The sequence below is a fragment of the Schistocerca nitens genome, chromosome 2, assembly GCF_023898315.1.
Source record: "Schistocerca nitens isolate TAMUIC-IGC-003100 chromosome 2, iqSchNite1.1, whole genome shotgun sequence".
Lineage (NCBI taxonomy): Eukaryota > Metazoa > Arthropoda > Insecta > Orthoptera > Acrididae > Schistocerca > Schistocerca nitens.
Window position 1 is genome coordinate 339487218 of NC_064615.1, and position 16049 is coordinate 339503266.

Here is a 16049-nt window from a genome sequence, read left to right on the forward strand (position 1 = left end):
ATCGCACCCCAGTCCATGACTCCAGGTGTAGTCCAGTGTGTCCTCACAGACAGGTTGGTAGCAGGTATTCAACTGGTCGCCTTCTATCCAACAAACGGCCATCACTGACACCGAGGCAGAAGCAGCTTCCAACACAACAGACCTCCGCTCTGCCCTCCAATGTGCTCTCGCTTGACACCACTGAAGTCGCAAATGGCGATGGCTTGGGGTCAGTGGAATGCACGCAACACGGTGTCCTTGAAGTAACCGCTTTGTAATAGTTCGTTGTGCCACATTGGTGCCAACTGATGCTCAGATTGGCGCTGCAGATGCTGTACGGAGTGCCAGAGCCATACGCCGAACGCGATGATCTTCCCTCTCGGTAGTGCCATGTGACACAGATCCTCGTGTCCACCGCTGCCAACAATCATGTACTGTGACTGTATTCCTGCCACTCCTACTGTATTGCAGAAGGAACATCCAGCTTCTTGTAGCGCTATTACACGACCTCATTCAAACTTAGTGAGGGGTTAGTAATTGGGTCTTTGTTGTCTTAAAAGAATTCTTGACTAACATCAACTTATCACATCCAATCTCAAAGGTAACTACTGCTAACGACTCTTGCAGCGTGTCTTAAAAGCAACCCTGATTTGCATCCTTACAGTGTCGTTACTAGCGTCACACTTATGCCACTGGCGTGGAATTTTAATATGCATCATCTTTCAGATGGAGAAACACGCCTACCAACTTTCGTTTATGTCGCAGGTAATCTTCTTAGTGCTGCGATATTTTTCTTTCAGTGTGTAATACTTTCTAGCGGTATTACTCAGTGTGGTGCGCGTGTGATATGGGGCAATCTTTACGGAATGATGACCACGTTTCGTTTTGATCGGCATTACGGAGGCGTGTAAAGTGAAAAGAAATGAAACAAAGTGAATGGCTGAGAAGATGACGGGAAGAAAAGGAAAAAAAAGGTACTAAGTAAGTTCAACCGCGCTGCTTAGTTGGTCACAACGAATAAAGAAAAAATAAAAACAAGAACATGTGATTGCTTGCTGCGTGGGGCGTCAAACCAGCCAGGGACGTCGGGGACGACCTCTAGGGCAGGGTAGAGGCGCCGCGCAGGCCTGTGGTCTGTGACGTCACGGCGGGTGGCGCCTGCTTGGCGGGCTGCGGCCAGCCGGCGCGTAGGCGCGGCGCCCGCCGAGACTTTATATCACTAGAGAACCAACGGGCGGGGCGCCATGGGCGCGTCGCCGAAAACAAACGGGCGGCAAGGAGCAGCGCCGACCCTTTACCTCCGAGATACGACGGAGCACACGAGATTACTTTTCTCTCTAAGACACGATGACGCATCATTGCAGTAGGAAGCCGCTCTGGAACTTCTGACAAGCAACGAGATGCCCTATATTTTACTTCCTAAAAAATATTACTCTACGTTTATAATCCAAAGGAATTTTACGTATAAACACAGATTATATTTGTTAATCATACAAAAGTTTTTAGTCAATTGTGCTACTTATTGGTGCCTGTTACTGTTGCATTCGCGTATGAAGTTTGTCAGCATTTCTCTGTGACTCTCTCGTGACCCACCAAATCTGTGACCTATCGTGTCCCCAACAATCAAACTGTACATATCTCCTGCAAGTCTCATTTGGTGTTGGATTTCGACCTTACGTCGTAACAGTGATTTGAAAGCAATATCCTTCACAGACTGATTGCATTTTCCCATTATCATGCCAACGAACGAACTGATTTACGTGCGACTGACCCTATTTCGTCTTTCCATCTCATGTAATTGAAAGTGAAGGGGGAGAAAGGAAAGTCACTGATGACATCAGCTGCAACGGGAGTTTGTGCGAAATCAGCGGCGATTAGTGAAAACGTTGCCTTACCGGGACTCGAACCAGTGATCTCCTGCTTATTAAGTAATTGCGTCAACCACTGCGCCGTCCGGACACAGTGTTTATAGCAAATGCCTGGACCAACCCTGCTCACTCCCCAGCCGACTCACATTCCACTTATTCCATTTCACTTCCCTCCAAATTATTACCTCCAGGTGTTTGTAAGAGTTGTCTAATTCCAACTGACATTTACTGGTGTTGTAGTCATAGGATACCACGTTTTTGCACAGTTCTACATTTCTCTACATGTACAGTAATTTGCAAATCTTTTAACCATTTTGAAATATAATCACGATCTGACGGAATATTTTTACAGCTTTCTTCCAGGCAGTTATAAATTACTGCATCTTCTACGATAAATCTGAGGCTCCTATTAATATTGTCTGCTGTATCTTTAACATACAACTTGAACAGCGAGGGTGCCGATGCACATCCCTGCGGCTCACCTCCAGCTACATGACCACTCTGCTGCAATTCACATTAAGAAACAGTTGAAATCGCTACCACTGATAAATCTCCGGGTCTAATGAAACCACTGAGCTTCTTGTGGTCGATGGCATATTAAAACTTAATCTTCCTTCCTTTTTACTTAAAAAATTACACCTCTTCACTAAATCGATTTCTAAATCCTTCAGTGGTTCTTCGACACATAGGTTGTACAGCAGAGGAGAGAGAGTGCATCCCTGTCTTATCCCCTTTTTAATCCGAACACTTCTCTCCTGGTTTTCTATTTTATTGTTGCCTCTTAGTTCTTGTACATACTGTGTGTTCCCAGTCTTTCCCTATAATTCACAAGGAACTGATCCCCATTGAACAAATCCTGACTTATGTTTTCCATTTTTTTGTATATCTTTCCGGTCATGGTCTAGCCGATTGTCCGCTAGGTCTCGCATTTATCTGCATTTGCTTTCTTCGGCATTGTATGGGTAATATTCTTCTGAAAGTCCTATGATATGTCTCGAGCTTTACCGATGTTACGAATTAATCTAGATAATCGGTCGATTATCACTTCCTCATATAGTTTTAGAAATTCCGAAGGAATGTTACCTACTCCCTGTCCCTTGTTAGACAGCAAATCTTGCAGACCTCTGTCAGACTTCTGATACCGAAACAACTATGCCCTCTAAATCGACACCCATTTCATCTACTGTCACGATATCAGACACTTCACCTGTCTTGTACAGACACTCAATGAACGCTTTCAGTGTGTACCCCTGTCTTCTGCGTTTAATGATGATAACCGGTTCAATTTCTGGAAGTGGAAGAAATTTTCAACACAGGTACTTGGTTGCTAGGTGCTGCTGACAACCACACTGTGCTGCAAGGCCCTGGCCTAAATGCCAAACCTGTATTGAGTCTCATGGAGTGATGGTACGACGCTGTTAACGGTGATCCTATAGGCAGAGGGGTATTTAAGCGTGGTGCTACTCCAGAGTAATCTGTGAGTGAGAACTGGGTTTCATATTCGAAGCTTCTTCTTTCTTTCTCTGTCATGTTGACATGAACAGATCAAAGGTGTGCCACGGTCTACCACACACCATTCACCACAACAGAATAATGAAAGAGAAGAGATGAATTGCATTCTTGGCCCGGACGCCCAACTGGAAGTTTTTCTTTCACTGTGTACTGAGGCACCTTTCTTCCACGAACACGCCCCTCCGTTAGACGGAACACCATCAAAATTAGCCACTCCTTCATACGACGAGACACCGTGGAGAAATTTGGGATTTAGACGACGACATTGGAGAAAATCCCAGTGATCAGAAACATTGTCACCGTCTCTCTACACATCCCCCAGGTACAAACTGTCAGGTGGGGAAAATTTCTTTCACCACGAGGCTTTAAACGGGCTGCTTCTGATATTCGAGTGCCATCACACAAGCGTGCTTTATTTTCTTTCCCCTTACAAACCGCAACGCCACTTTTCTTAACACCCACTTCAGGTAAGTGTGTTGCTAGTCATAAAAAAACAATTAATCGACTCAAGTTTGTAGCTTGTAAGAATATTTTTGAAGTGTCTTCCAGACTGCTTGGATAAGTCTTCTGAAAACTAAAATGTGCTTCCTCATGAAAAACAGATACACTCTAAGACAAGAAAAACAACAAACCACGAAGGAATTTCCGATTGGGATGGCAACTGGTAGACGTGATGTACTGGTAGGAGGGCGCTGCCCATAATGCTCCAAATTTTCTCACTTCTGGAGAGATCTGACTTTGTTCGCCAAGGCTGGATTTCGCAAGCATGAAGACAAATGTAAGAAACTGTCGCCATGCGCATCAGGCATTATCTTGCTGAAATGTAGACCCAGGATGGCTTGTCATGAAACGCAACAAAACGGGGCGTGGAATATTGTCGAAGTACGGTTGTACTGTAAGAGTGCCGCGGGTGACGACCAAAGGGGTCCCGCTATGAAATGAAAGTACCCCAGACCATCACTCGTGGCTGTCGCCCCCTTTGGTGGACGACAGTCGGGTTGGTATCCCACCGTCTGGGACGTCTCCAAACATATCATCGCTGGTCATCGGGGTTTGATTCCAAGCGAGACTCATCGCCGAAGACAATTCTGCTCCAGTCAATGAGATTACAGGCGGAAGACCTGTCTGGAGTCTCCCCGGACAAATATGGGATACCAACCTGACGGTCGCCTGCTGTATGGCACGACAACCAGGAATGACGGGCTGGGATGCCCCGTGCAAGACATACCGATGGCCCATTTCCGTCCTCTCGCTGGTAGCTCGTATACCTCGCTCAAATTCAACTCCTCAGAACCACCATTCCAAAAGTGCACCGATGACCAACTCCTACCGTGCTTTTGTGTCTGGCATTTCAATCCCAAAAATGTGGGTCAAACCGCCATCAAAGATCTTCGCGGCGGGCCGTGATGATCGATAGCGGCCGGATATCGCTGGGCCGTGGCGCCAGCAACCCATGCAAGTTGGCACGACTCAGAGTCCATCTTCCTTAGGTAGACAGGTAAAGTAAACCTTTCCGGAAATCAAAAAAAGTGCAAGTCTGGAAACTGCAAGGTCGCAGGATCGAATCCTGATCGGACACCGGTTGCTGTCTCCCCATACGCTAGCATTCACCTCACAGTGATGTAAAGCTGTACCAGGAACGACACGTGGTTCGGACCGCAACTTAACCTGTAAGCCTCCTTCCCCAGTAGAATTACTGGAGTAAATTATGGGTGCTCAAGGCGCCGCAGTGGCTCCAATTGAAAGAACTTGAAAACAGGCGGTTGAACATTGAGGAGCTCCCAACCAATCATGCCATACATACGAAATTACTGTTTACTTAAGCAACATTATTTCTTCAGAAAAAGCAATAATACACTTCATACTTCTGTTGCAGCTTATTTGATTAGTAACCATCGTTTCTGGATTAAATCGTCCCTAATGTCCGTTGTGCCTGTTGTTGATCCTGTATGTACGTAACAGTCAAAGTGAGCCATGCACCACATATAGCTGTTATGCTTTGCAGCTGGCTGGAAGTACCAGTCCAGTCGTAATACATTTCACAGTCATATTGCTGAAGGTGCCGTGTGGGTAATATGTGCCATTCTTTTATGGATAAATGACCATATTTTGTTTTGATCTGTGCACAAAAGAACCTAGAAGACTAGGGTGTCTAGTAAGCACAATTTATGGAGGAATATGGGTCCACTTCCATCGCGATTTGAAATAGTTTCTCTCCCATCGCCAATCTGCCATTGACAACGTCATACCGTTGCGACCTGAGTTTGCTGGGCAGAAACGTTTGATGTTCTTTATGCCACACATACGCTCAGTTAGTTCTGGGTTGGGCGACTCAGCTTGAACAGATGGGATCTGTGGCCTTTACGAACAACATGCCAAAACGAGTCAACGGATTTCGTAGATCGCTTCCTCCGATAACAGTTCGAGTCCTGGTGAGCTGGAGGGATACTTCATGGAAGTATGCTGCCCAAATAGTCCGTACTCCGGCTGATAAGATCTTCTTTCCGTTTTGGATGATACAGGACAGGCGGGTGCTGTCTGTTACACCTAGATACGGAGGTGAGAAAAGTCGTCTCAGCTGCATTTAAAGCCTAACCCCGACACTTCGGAGTTCGTCATGGTTACCAATAACGAAAATTTTCTGATTTGGCCCATGACCCTTTATAGTATATCGCAGCCAACAATGCGGTGCTTAGCCGAGTATGCGCTGTTTTGGAACTTCCTGACAAGTTAAAACTTTGTGTAAGATATTATTTTTTTTATTTTTGACTCAATAATTCTTTATGATACAATCATAACCAGTTTGGGCCTTCAACGCATGAACACTTGTTCATCAAATGCCGTCCATAGCATACGAATATGCCCTTTGAAGGCCGAAACTGGTTATGATTGGATCATAAAAAAGTGAATGAGGAAAAAATAATACCTTATAATAAGTCAGTCACCGTCTCTGCAACGAAAAACTTTTTTTTCTAAAATCGTGTGGACCAGACCGGATCTCTATTCTGGAGCGTTACCAGTCGCAGACAACCCCCCATCAGCTGAGCTCTCGAGACACCATTTACGACCCTCACTCACAGAGTCATTTTTGCCGGCCCCTCTGTTCTACTATCCAATCTCCACAGGAGTTATCCTGGCTGTTCAGTTGCAATAGCACTCCCAGAAGAATAGATGTTGGGGAGAAGTGGCTTAGCTGCAACATGGGTAATGTTTCCGGAATGAATCTTTCACTCAACAGGGAGCTCTGAATCCATTTGGCAGATTAAAAACGCATGCTAGACCGACTCGGCTGTGCTGGTTAAGAATACTGACCGCAAAATGCAAAGTATAGGGTTCGGATCGCCGTCCGTTTTAATCTGCCAGGAATTTTCAGTGCTGCACGACGTTTAAATGTCACAGTACGACGTCCCCATCGACCGTAATAAGACTTGTACTTTCTATTCTCCCGTTCGTATGGCAGTCAGAGAGACTGACGGGTGACCATGGAGAAATTTCGGCGAAACTATCGAGCGAGGTGGTGTAGTGGTTAAGATACTGGATGGGAGGGCGACCGGCAATCAAGATTTAGGTTTCTCAGTATTTTCTTCAATCGCTTAAAAGATACTGTCCACTTCTTTCCCCTTCGTGACAAAACACGAATTCGTACTTCACGTCTGATGACACCTCGCTCCCTTCCTTCGGCGCAACCGCGGCGCCCTCCACTGCAGGAACGTGGCCCCGAGGACTCGACTTTTGACAGAGAGCACTCGCTGGCTGCCGCGGCGGCGACATTTGGCCGCCTGTGGCCTTTCAGGGGGCATCCATCAGCCGTCAGTCGTCAGCCGTCAGCAAACGGCCGCCGACAGTCAGCGGCCGCGGCGGCGCGACCGCCCTATCGATTGGACGGCGGGGGCGGCGCCGGCGTCGAATCCTCAGAACCGTGGGCCCACAAGAGCTGCTTCTGAAGCTCCGTCACATGCAAGCCATTCCGAAAGGCTATATATCGACTACGTGCTGTTACACACTGCACCGAGTTCTCCAATATCACAATTAGTGACAGATTTACGCCAGTGGCTATAAGAGTTGGTTTTATGGAATTAATGATTTTATACACAACTGGTCTGAATTACACTTAACAACTGTAAAGATAGAAAAATTAATTGACTGGAGAGGAACCACTAAGGGAGGCCGACAGAGTCCAATCTTGGTTCCACTCCTATCGTTAAAGCGCGGAAGCGCTGTATCACATATGTCCGAAAAGGCTCCACGCAGAATTGCGGGCCGGCCGTTGTGGCCGAGCGGTTCTAGGCGCTTCAGTCCGGAACCGCGCTGCTGCTACTGTCGCAGGCTCGAATCCTGCCTCGGGCATGGATGTGTGTGATATGCTTAGGTTAGCTGGGTTTAAGTAGTTCTAAGTCTAGGGGACTGATGACCTCAGATGTTTTATAAGTCCCATAGTGATTAGAGCCATTTGAACCAGAATTGCGGTTCGTGGGGAGGGGGGAGTCTCACTGCTCGCTGGTCGCTTCCTATTTGAGCTAGGAATATGGGATGAAAAGTTTTTGGTTTAGCCCGGACCAGCGGCCATTTATATAGCCATTCGTACCTCTGTCTCACTGTATCTATGTTACAGTACATTAAGCAAAGTTTGAACGACGAGGCGGGGCTGGCGCACAGGGAAACTCTGCGAATAGATTAATTCCTTTTGCAAAAATTTTAATTAGGCTAAAATTAATGTTCATATAATGACACCTTTTGTATGTGCCCCGTTCAGATTATACGTGCAAAAACATACAAAAAAACACCATTTTGTGGGAGGTTTTCGAAGCTCGCCACTTCTATAAATAAAAAAAAACTATGTCTGATCAGTCGTCAGCCGAGTCAAAAAAATCTATGGCGGTATAATGTCAAAATTATGTTAGAGTAAAAGTTGGGAGCCTGAATGAAAAATGCTCCTATCATAACACAAAAAATGCGAATCTATCCTCGACGGAGTTAGCGATGTCAATGAAGGGAACTAGCTTTTCGGATTATCTGACAGCTTTAAAGATATTCAAATCAAACCATCTTGACATACTCGCGCCTCTTAATGAGCTAACCCTACTTCCCGGAGAAGTGAGCTCTCTTAGCTGCATGGTTCAAATGGCTCTGAGCACTATGGGACTCAACTGCTGTGGTCATAAGTCCCCTAGAACTTAGAACTACTTAAACCTAACTAACCTAAGGACAGCACACAACACCCAGCCATCACGAGGCAGAGAAAATCCCTGACCCCGCCGGGAATCGAACCCGGGAACCCGGGCGTGGGAAGCGAGAACGCTACCGCACGACCACGAGATGCGGGCAGCTGCATGGTGTTGGCACACCTGCATCATGCAGCTCATAGGCTGAAGTTCCTGATACTACGCCCAAAATACAGAAGATTCGCCAGCCAAAGTGTCGTATACTTTGAGAAGTGGCAGTAATCATCGAAACAAGAAGTACAATAAACATGGGTCCCGAAATGCATATTCTTCTGGGATAAATCCAGTAAGCATGAGTCCGGTAATGCATACTTTCTGTGATAAACACGTGTTTACAGGAACTGTTCAACATGGCGTCCATTTATGACAATACACGCCTCTGCCCTTCGGCCTAAGGAATGACGCACTCTGTGAAGTATACCCGGTTTTTGTTGTACCTGCTGGCACGCATTGAAGACGTGATCCGCTAGTATGCGCATACCGTTGATTGGCATAGCGTACACCAATTCCTTCAAGTGCCCCCATAACCAAAAATCTAGGGGATTGAGGTCAGGGGAACGAGCAGGCCAAGGTGTGCCTCCCCCGCCACTCCTCGCTCACCCCGACCAATCCAGCAGTCCTGAAATGCCTGCGTCAGATGACAGCGCATGTTGTAACGAAGAGTGCATGAATCACATTTGTTTTCGTTGCTGCACTGGCACAGTCTCCAGCAAAGTAGGCAAAACTTTAATGAGGATGTCCAGATAATGCGCCCCAGTTAACCCTTGTGGTAACACGTATGGCCCTATTAATCTATCGCCAGGTACGCCTACCCATACGTTGATTGAGAATCGGCGTTCTGCCCTCTTTCCTGAATTGCTTGGGGATTTACATTTGCCCGTACATGCTGTTTATGGAAATTCACAACACCATCTCTTGTGAACCCTGCTTCATCGGTAAATAAAATGTTGGATGTGAACAGTGAATCTGCGGCACACTTGTGCAACATCCATTGACAGAACCGCCGTTTGCCATGATGATCCTGTGGCCTTAGGGCCTGGACGCTTTGTTGACGATATGGGTATAGCAATTGCTCGTTAAGTACCGCACCAGGTAAGGAAGTGAGACACGCCTTCTGCTACTGCTAAACATAATACAGTCGTCTCAGGTTTTTTTTCCACCAAACGTAGCACACGCTCCTCCTCCATGTCAGGTGTGCAGACTGTGCGAGCCCTTCCACTGTCAGTCTTCCGAGGTGCAAGGGTTCCTGTGTCCCTCAGACACTGGAAAAGTCTGCCGTAAAGCTTATCAGAGGGCACTCTGCGATGTGAATATTTTTCAGTGTACAGGACGCGGGCTTGTAGGCTACTCCCATTTGCTAAACCACAGCAGAATATCATATCCCCCATTTAACTTGTCGAGTAGTAGGCATCCATTGCTAACAAGTGGTGGAAGAGAGAAAATGTAAAAGTACTACACCATTTCTAAATACAAGCAGTGGAATAACAGTAAACAAATAAGTGAATCCGCGTTTGGAAGAAGTTAAACACCATGTTACGCACATAGGATTGACAGTACTGTACGATAAGCACACAAACCCGACGAAAACTAACGTAGCTTACAACGCAACTCGAACCGCACAACTGATTGCAGACCACCTAATAGTAGGCTGTGTACTGTGAGAAAGGCATCGTAAGACACTGCCGACACATTTGACGGAGCGCCAACGCAACGACTGTGCCAATATCCACAACCAAGCATCTCGCAGCCCTTCCTATTAACACGTGTTTATCTCGGAAAGTGTGTGTCTCTGGACACATGTTTATTGGACTTATTTTTCTTATTTCGATGAGTATTACCACCTCTCAAAGAATTCGAACATTTTTTTTAACATCCTGTGTAATATTATATGGCTGAAGGGCATATATGTAATAGCTAACAGATCTTTTCTGGGGATAGATTTCTTCCTGGGGGAACGCTAAAAGAAGCATTTGATTTCTGGGGTATACGTTTCTGCTTTTTTACGCGAGGCATATCACCATGTTCTCACAAATAATCGACTTCTGGGATTTCTGAATGAGAAACACCAGCGCAATATTTTCTTTTATATTTACGGCGTAGATAAAGTTACTGCACCTTATTTCGTGCAGCTGCTGTTAAATGCTAGTCATCTATATATCCAAGCACTTCGTAAACCTCGTGCCAGACTGACGTTCACTGAACGCCGTCTTCATCGTGTTGCAGTTTTTATGATCGGTCTTGTACAATGAAAGGAAAAAAAGATTGCTCGGTCCGAAAAATTTAGAGTCCAAGAACAGAGCATTGCACATGCCCAAGTTCAGAAGTGACTGTTCGCTATTCTAGCGGTCTTTGGAGCTTCAGCTTGTTGTTTACATCGTCAAATAGAAGCAATATAATAGGATACAGTATACGTCGAGACTCGTTGTAATTTAACTCATCGTATCATTTCTTTTGAAAATCATTATTCGAGCAAGTAGAAACGGTTGAAATATAAGAACTCCATGTCGGTAGAATTAGTACGACGACGACCGGTTTACATCTGTTTCAATGGCTGAGTGGATAGGTTGACAGTCTACGAACATAAAGGACGAGAATTCGAATCTAACTGGACACTGTTGTTCTTTCTTTTTATTTAGACCTGTGCAGGTAATATTTTAAACCTTAATTCGCTACAGAGTTTGCAGTTGTAGGCTTTTCAAGGTTCCACATTCTTTCAAAAGATTCCATTTTACTGTAGTCTACTCTTTAAACACACAGAAAAATGGTCACAGTAAAAATATTGAAAATGGATGTTTTTATTTGTAATTACTTCAGTCGCCACCTTGTGTCTCTGTAGTTTTCAGCTACAAGAAACGTATCAGCGGACTGGCATATTTTTCTAAGTCCTTACGTGCGGTTTATACGTGCGGTTGGATGTGCCTTCCAGTACCTGTTGCCAGTTAAATATTCGTTCTTCAACTATGGTATGCCTATTCGAGCGTTGCGGTTAAAAGGAGAGAGAGGTAGCTCCTTGGTAGCTGTTTACTTCTTGTTACTAAATAATATTTTATTGTTTTTTTTTTTTTACTTTTTTCAATATTCTCTTCAGTAAATAATTAATTATGGTTTGTGTATTTGATGTCTGCACCTAATTTTCCTTGGAAGATAAAATTTATCTGACCTCCCATAACAATAAAAATAATCATCCTTGAGGGCTGACATTCACCTAATCTCCTACAAAAATACAAATAATATTCCTTAGAGGGTGATATTCATCTAACCTCCCATAAAAATACAAATAATTGTATAGTAGCAAGTAGATTTGTGTTTTGAAATTAATATTGTTGGCCTAATAATTACGTAGGCCTTTTACAGAGAAATGAAACAAAATAAACTGAAGAGTAGGCTACGTATAGCTTCAGTATTTTGTCCACGTGTCATTGGCATCAACAACAGCTTGGATCCTTCGAGACGCCCTGTCTCAGATGCACTAGCATTGTTTTCAGACAGAGCAGTTATTCGCTCGCGAACATTCGCATCAGCCATTTTGAAGCTGACCTATGACGTACACCAAATCCGCTGATACGTTTCTCTTAGCTGAAAACTATAGAGATATCAGGTGGTGGGCGAAGTAATTACAAAAAAAAAAAAAAAAAACATCCATTTTCAATATTTTTACTATGACCATTTGTCTGTTTGTTTAAACATTAGACAATTATAAAATGGAATCATTTGAAAGAATGTGAAACATAGAAAACCCACAACTGCACAATTTGTAGTGAATTAAGGTTTAAAATATTAGCTGCACAGGTCAAAATAAAAGGAAATGACAACTGATACCAGTTAGATTCAAATGCTCGTCCTTCACGTTCGTAAACCGTCAACCTATCCACTCAGACATTGAAACAGATGTGAAATGCTCGTCGTAGTAATTCTATCGATGTGGTGTTCTTATATTTCAACCGTTTCTACGTACTCGAACAACGATTTTCAAAAGAAATGATACGATGAGTTAAATTGCACTGAATCTCGACCTGTACTGTATCGTGACTATTATATTGTTTCTATCTGGCGATGTAAATACGAAGCTGAAGCTCCACAGACCGCTAGTGTTGTGAACACTGGCACTTCTAAACTTGGGCATGCGCAATGCTCTGTTCTTGGACTCTAAATTACTGGATCGGGCAATCTTTTTGCTTCTCATTTTACATACCTGAGGCTAAATTTACGACGCCCCACTCAGAAGTAGTTGGTTCCTAATCCCGTTGATGTTTTATTTTCGCTAGTTCTCGGCGAACACACTGGACCTGCTCATATAGCGTGACTTTCAGCGCGCAAGCTGGCGGGACGGGGAGCTGTGGCAGACACGGATTGAATCCACGCGACAGATTAACGACCGCGCTGTGGTACACCGGCCAGTCCGATTGTGGTCTTTAGGCGGTTTTCCACGTTCCTTTATGCAAATACTGGGCTGTTCCCCAAATTCTGTCACAGAGAACACTGTACAAAAACAGTTAAAATACGAGGGGCGTTCAATAAATAATGCTATACGTTATTTCTTGGCGTGTTTTGGCTCAAAAAATTATCATTTTGTTTGCGACATCCGCAAAAATTCCCGCATCACTTCATATATTCCCGTTAACTCCCGGAAGTTGGCAGTGGAGTGACAAGTCTTCAGAATGACGTCGGTAACTGAGGTGCGTTCCAAGCAAAGAGCAGCTATTTAATTTCTTTTGGCGAAAAACCAGACAATCGCAAACATTCACAGGCGTTTACAGAATGTCTACGGATACCGGGCAGTGGATAAAAGCCGTAAAGTTGCTGGACGAAGTGTCTGTTGTCATCATAACGAGGAGGAAAATTGTCTGATCTCCGACTCGGAGGGCGGCCGCAAAAGTCTGTGATGCCTGCAATGCTGCAACTTGTAGCCACTCTTACTCGAGATGGCCGACGATTATCAGTCATGCAACTCAGTGCTCAACTTGACATCTCTGTAGGTGGTGTAGACACATTTGCCCGTCAGTCAGTGTAGATTTGTGTCCAGTAGATCGCACCATGTCTAGCTGAAGAGCATAAAGAGAAAAAAAGTAATATCTCTGCCGAATTATTTTCTCGTTATGAGACTGATGGTGAACATTTCTTGAGAAATATTGTCAAAGGCGATCCAACATGAATTCCCAATTTTGAGCCCGAAACAAAACGGCAGTCAATTGGCATCACACAACGTCTCGTTCGAAGACGTTCAGAACAGTACATTCAGTTGGTAAAGTCGTGACACTGAAGGGGTTATTCTGTTTGATATACTTCCTCGTGGTCAAGAAATCAACTCAGAAGTCTCTTGTGAGACTCTTGGGAAACTGAAGAAAAGATTACGCAAAGCCACATCCAGGTCTGCGCACCTGACAAAAGATCTCAAACTTTCCGTGGACTTTTCTTCCTCATCAGTCCTACAGCCCGGATCCTGTACCTTCTCACTTCCATCTCTTCGGGCCACTTGAGGACAGACTACATGAGTATTACTACAGCAATGTTGAGGAAGTATTTGACGCAAGAAGAACTGACACCAATACAGTTGGGCCATACAGACTGTCACACGAAGGTGGGGTAAGGCCATGGAAATGAACGGAGATTAAGTGAAAAATAGAGTTTATAGCCCAATAATTGGAGAAACACGACTTCCCTCACTTATCTTACCTTGAAGACTGTGACGACAACAAGGGCTTCCGGCCACAAAGTTAAGTAATAACATGAAATTGGCAAACCCTGGGAAAGAGTACCCCGCCCACATAGAAAAAAAACCTAGCAAAAAGAAGAAGGAAAGTTGGCTAACTCGCTGATTCCGCCACAAGCCTTGCTACGGCTTCTTCACCCTGGTTCTGTCGTATGCATTAATTTCACTGAAGATTATGCTCCCATTTGGGTACATCCCCGTCAAGAAAATCCCACATTATGACAAGCCACCGGTTCACTTTGTCAGTGTAGGAGATCACTGATAATTCATCCCATAGCTGATATATGTCACTGGTCAGCAGCAAATAGAGTAGAAAAGATAACTTCGCCCTTAATTGCCGGCCGGCCGGAGTGGCCAAGCGGTTCTAGGCGCTACAGTCTGTAACCGCGCGACCGCTACGGTCGCAGGTTCGAATCTTGTCTCGGGCATGGATGTGTGTGATGTCCTTAGGTTAGGTTTAAGTAGTTCTAAGTTCTAGGGGACTGATGTCCTCGAAAGTTAAGTCCCATAGTGCTCAGAACCATTTGAATCATTTTGAACCTTAATTGCCAGTGCTTACGAACTGAAACCACACGTGGCTTGCGGAACACAAAACACAATTTGGAAACACATAAACATTTACTATCAACGAAAACTTAAAGTGTCTGGATTGTATAATCACAAACAAGAAACGACTTACAGACAGTGGAGCACAGAGAAGAATGGCCTACAATGGTGTTGTTGAAGCCAGGAAAAACTTGAAATTTGTACTATTAAACGCAGAGCTTTGGAGGTGTCTGCTAGAGGTTAGTAGCTTTCAGTAAACTTTATTATTTCGTATTGGTAACTAGGTACTCGACCTAGAAAACGTGGTTTCACAGAGTAACCACTGGTAAACAATGGAATAATTCATAAGTCCTTTAAACGCCTTCATTACAATTAAAATCGATCACGTTCATTTAATCCGTGTGAGATCACGAGGCAAGAAATATTTAACTCATAAATTGATGCCACAATGGTGAGACGGTGTCCTGTTTCGCAGGACTGGTCACTAGCATGGCATGTTGGAACAGCAGGTAGAGCGGCTGCGCGTAGCAGCTTAGACTGCATGCATAACAGCAGCGCTGAGTGGTTGCCTGTCGTACGGCGTTGACGAGTGGCAGGAGTAACGGTGCGGTCTCGGCTGGTGTTGCAGATGGGCGCCACGGAGATGACGTCAGGTGAAGCGGCGTCGCCGGCGGACGACGGCGCGGGCGCGGGTTCGGTACCTGGGGCGGCCGCTGACTCCAAGACGTTCGTGCCCTACCAGCCTCGCATCCGCTGGCTGGACCTCATCGTGCAGCTCTTCCTGCACACAGGATTCCTCTACGGCTTCTGGCTGACCTTGACATCGGCCAAACTCGCCACCACAATATGGGGTAAGTCACGGAGCAGACGACGTAGTTTCACAAGATGTACAGAGTGTCTAGAAAGTGCACTGTGTCATTTAGTTAGTTAGTTGCCTGTTTATTTATCCACAGATCATTTTATAGCGGCAGTAAAATAAAGCGAGACAAATGGAAAAAGTATGCTGTCTATTATCTAAAAAGCAATCGGCATAACTGTTAACAGAATTGTCCCACTGTGAGACAAGTTGGTCAATTTATTCATAGAAAAATGTTTGCTCTTGGCTTTGGAACCACGACTATAGCCGGCTACTGTGGCCGAGAGGTTCTAGGCGCTTCCATCCGGAACTGCGCTGCTGCAGGTTCGAATCCTGCCTCGGTCATGGACGTGTGT

General features: G+C 45.0%; 1 protein-coding gene across 1 annotated transcript in view; it reads left to right on the forward strand.

Annotated features, from left to right (window-relative positions):
• The window catches only part of LOC126236133 (acyl-CoA Delta-9 desaturase-like), a 155773-nt gene that overhangs the window by 21714 nt on the left and 118010 nt on the right, over positions 1-16049 (forward strand). The window contains exon 2 of the mRNA XM_049945213.1: positions 15466-15688. Within this exon, the coding sequence (XP_049801170.1) occupies positions 15466-15688 (223 nt within the window). The remainder of the gene's footprint in view (positions 1-15465; positions 15689-16049) is intronic.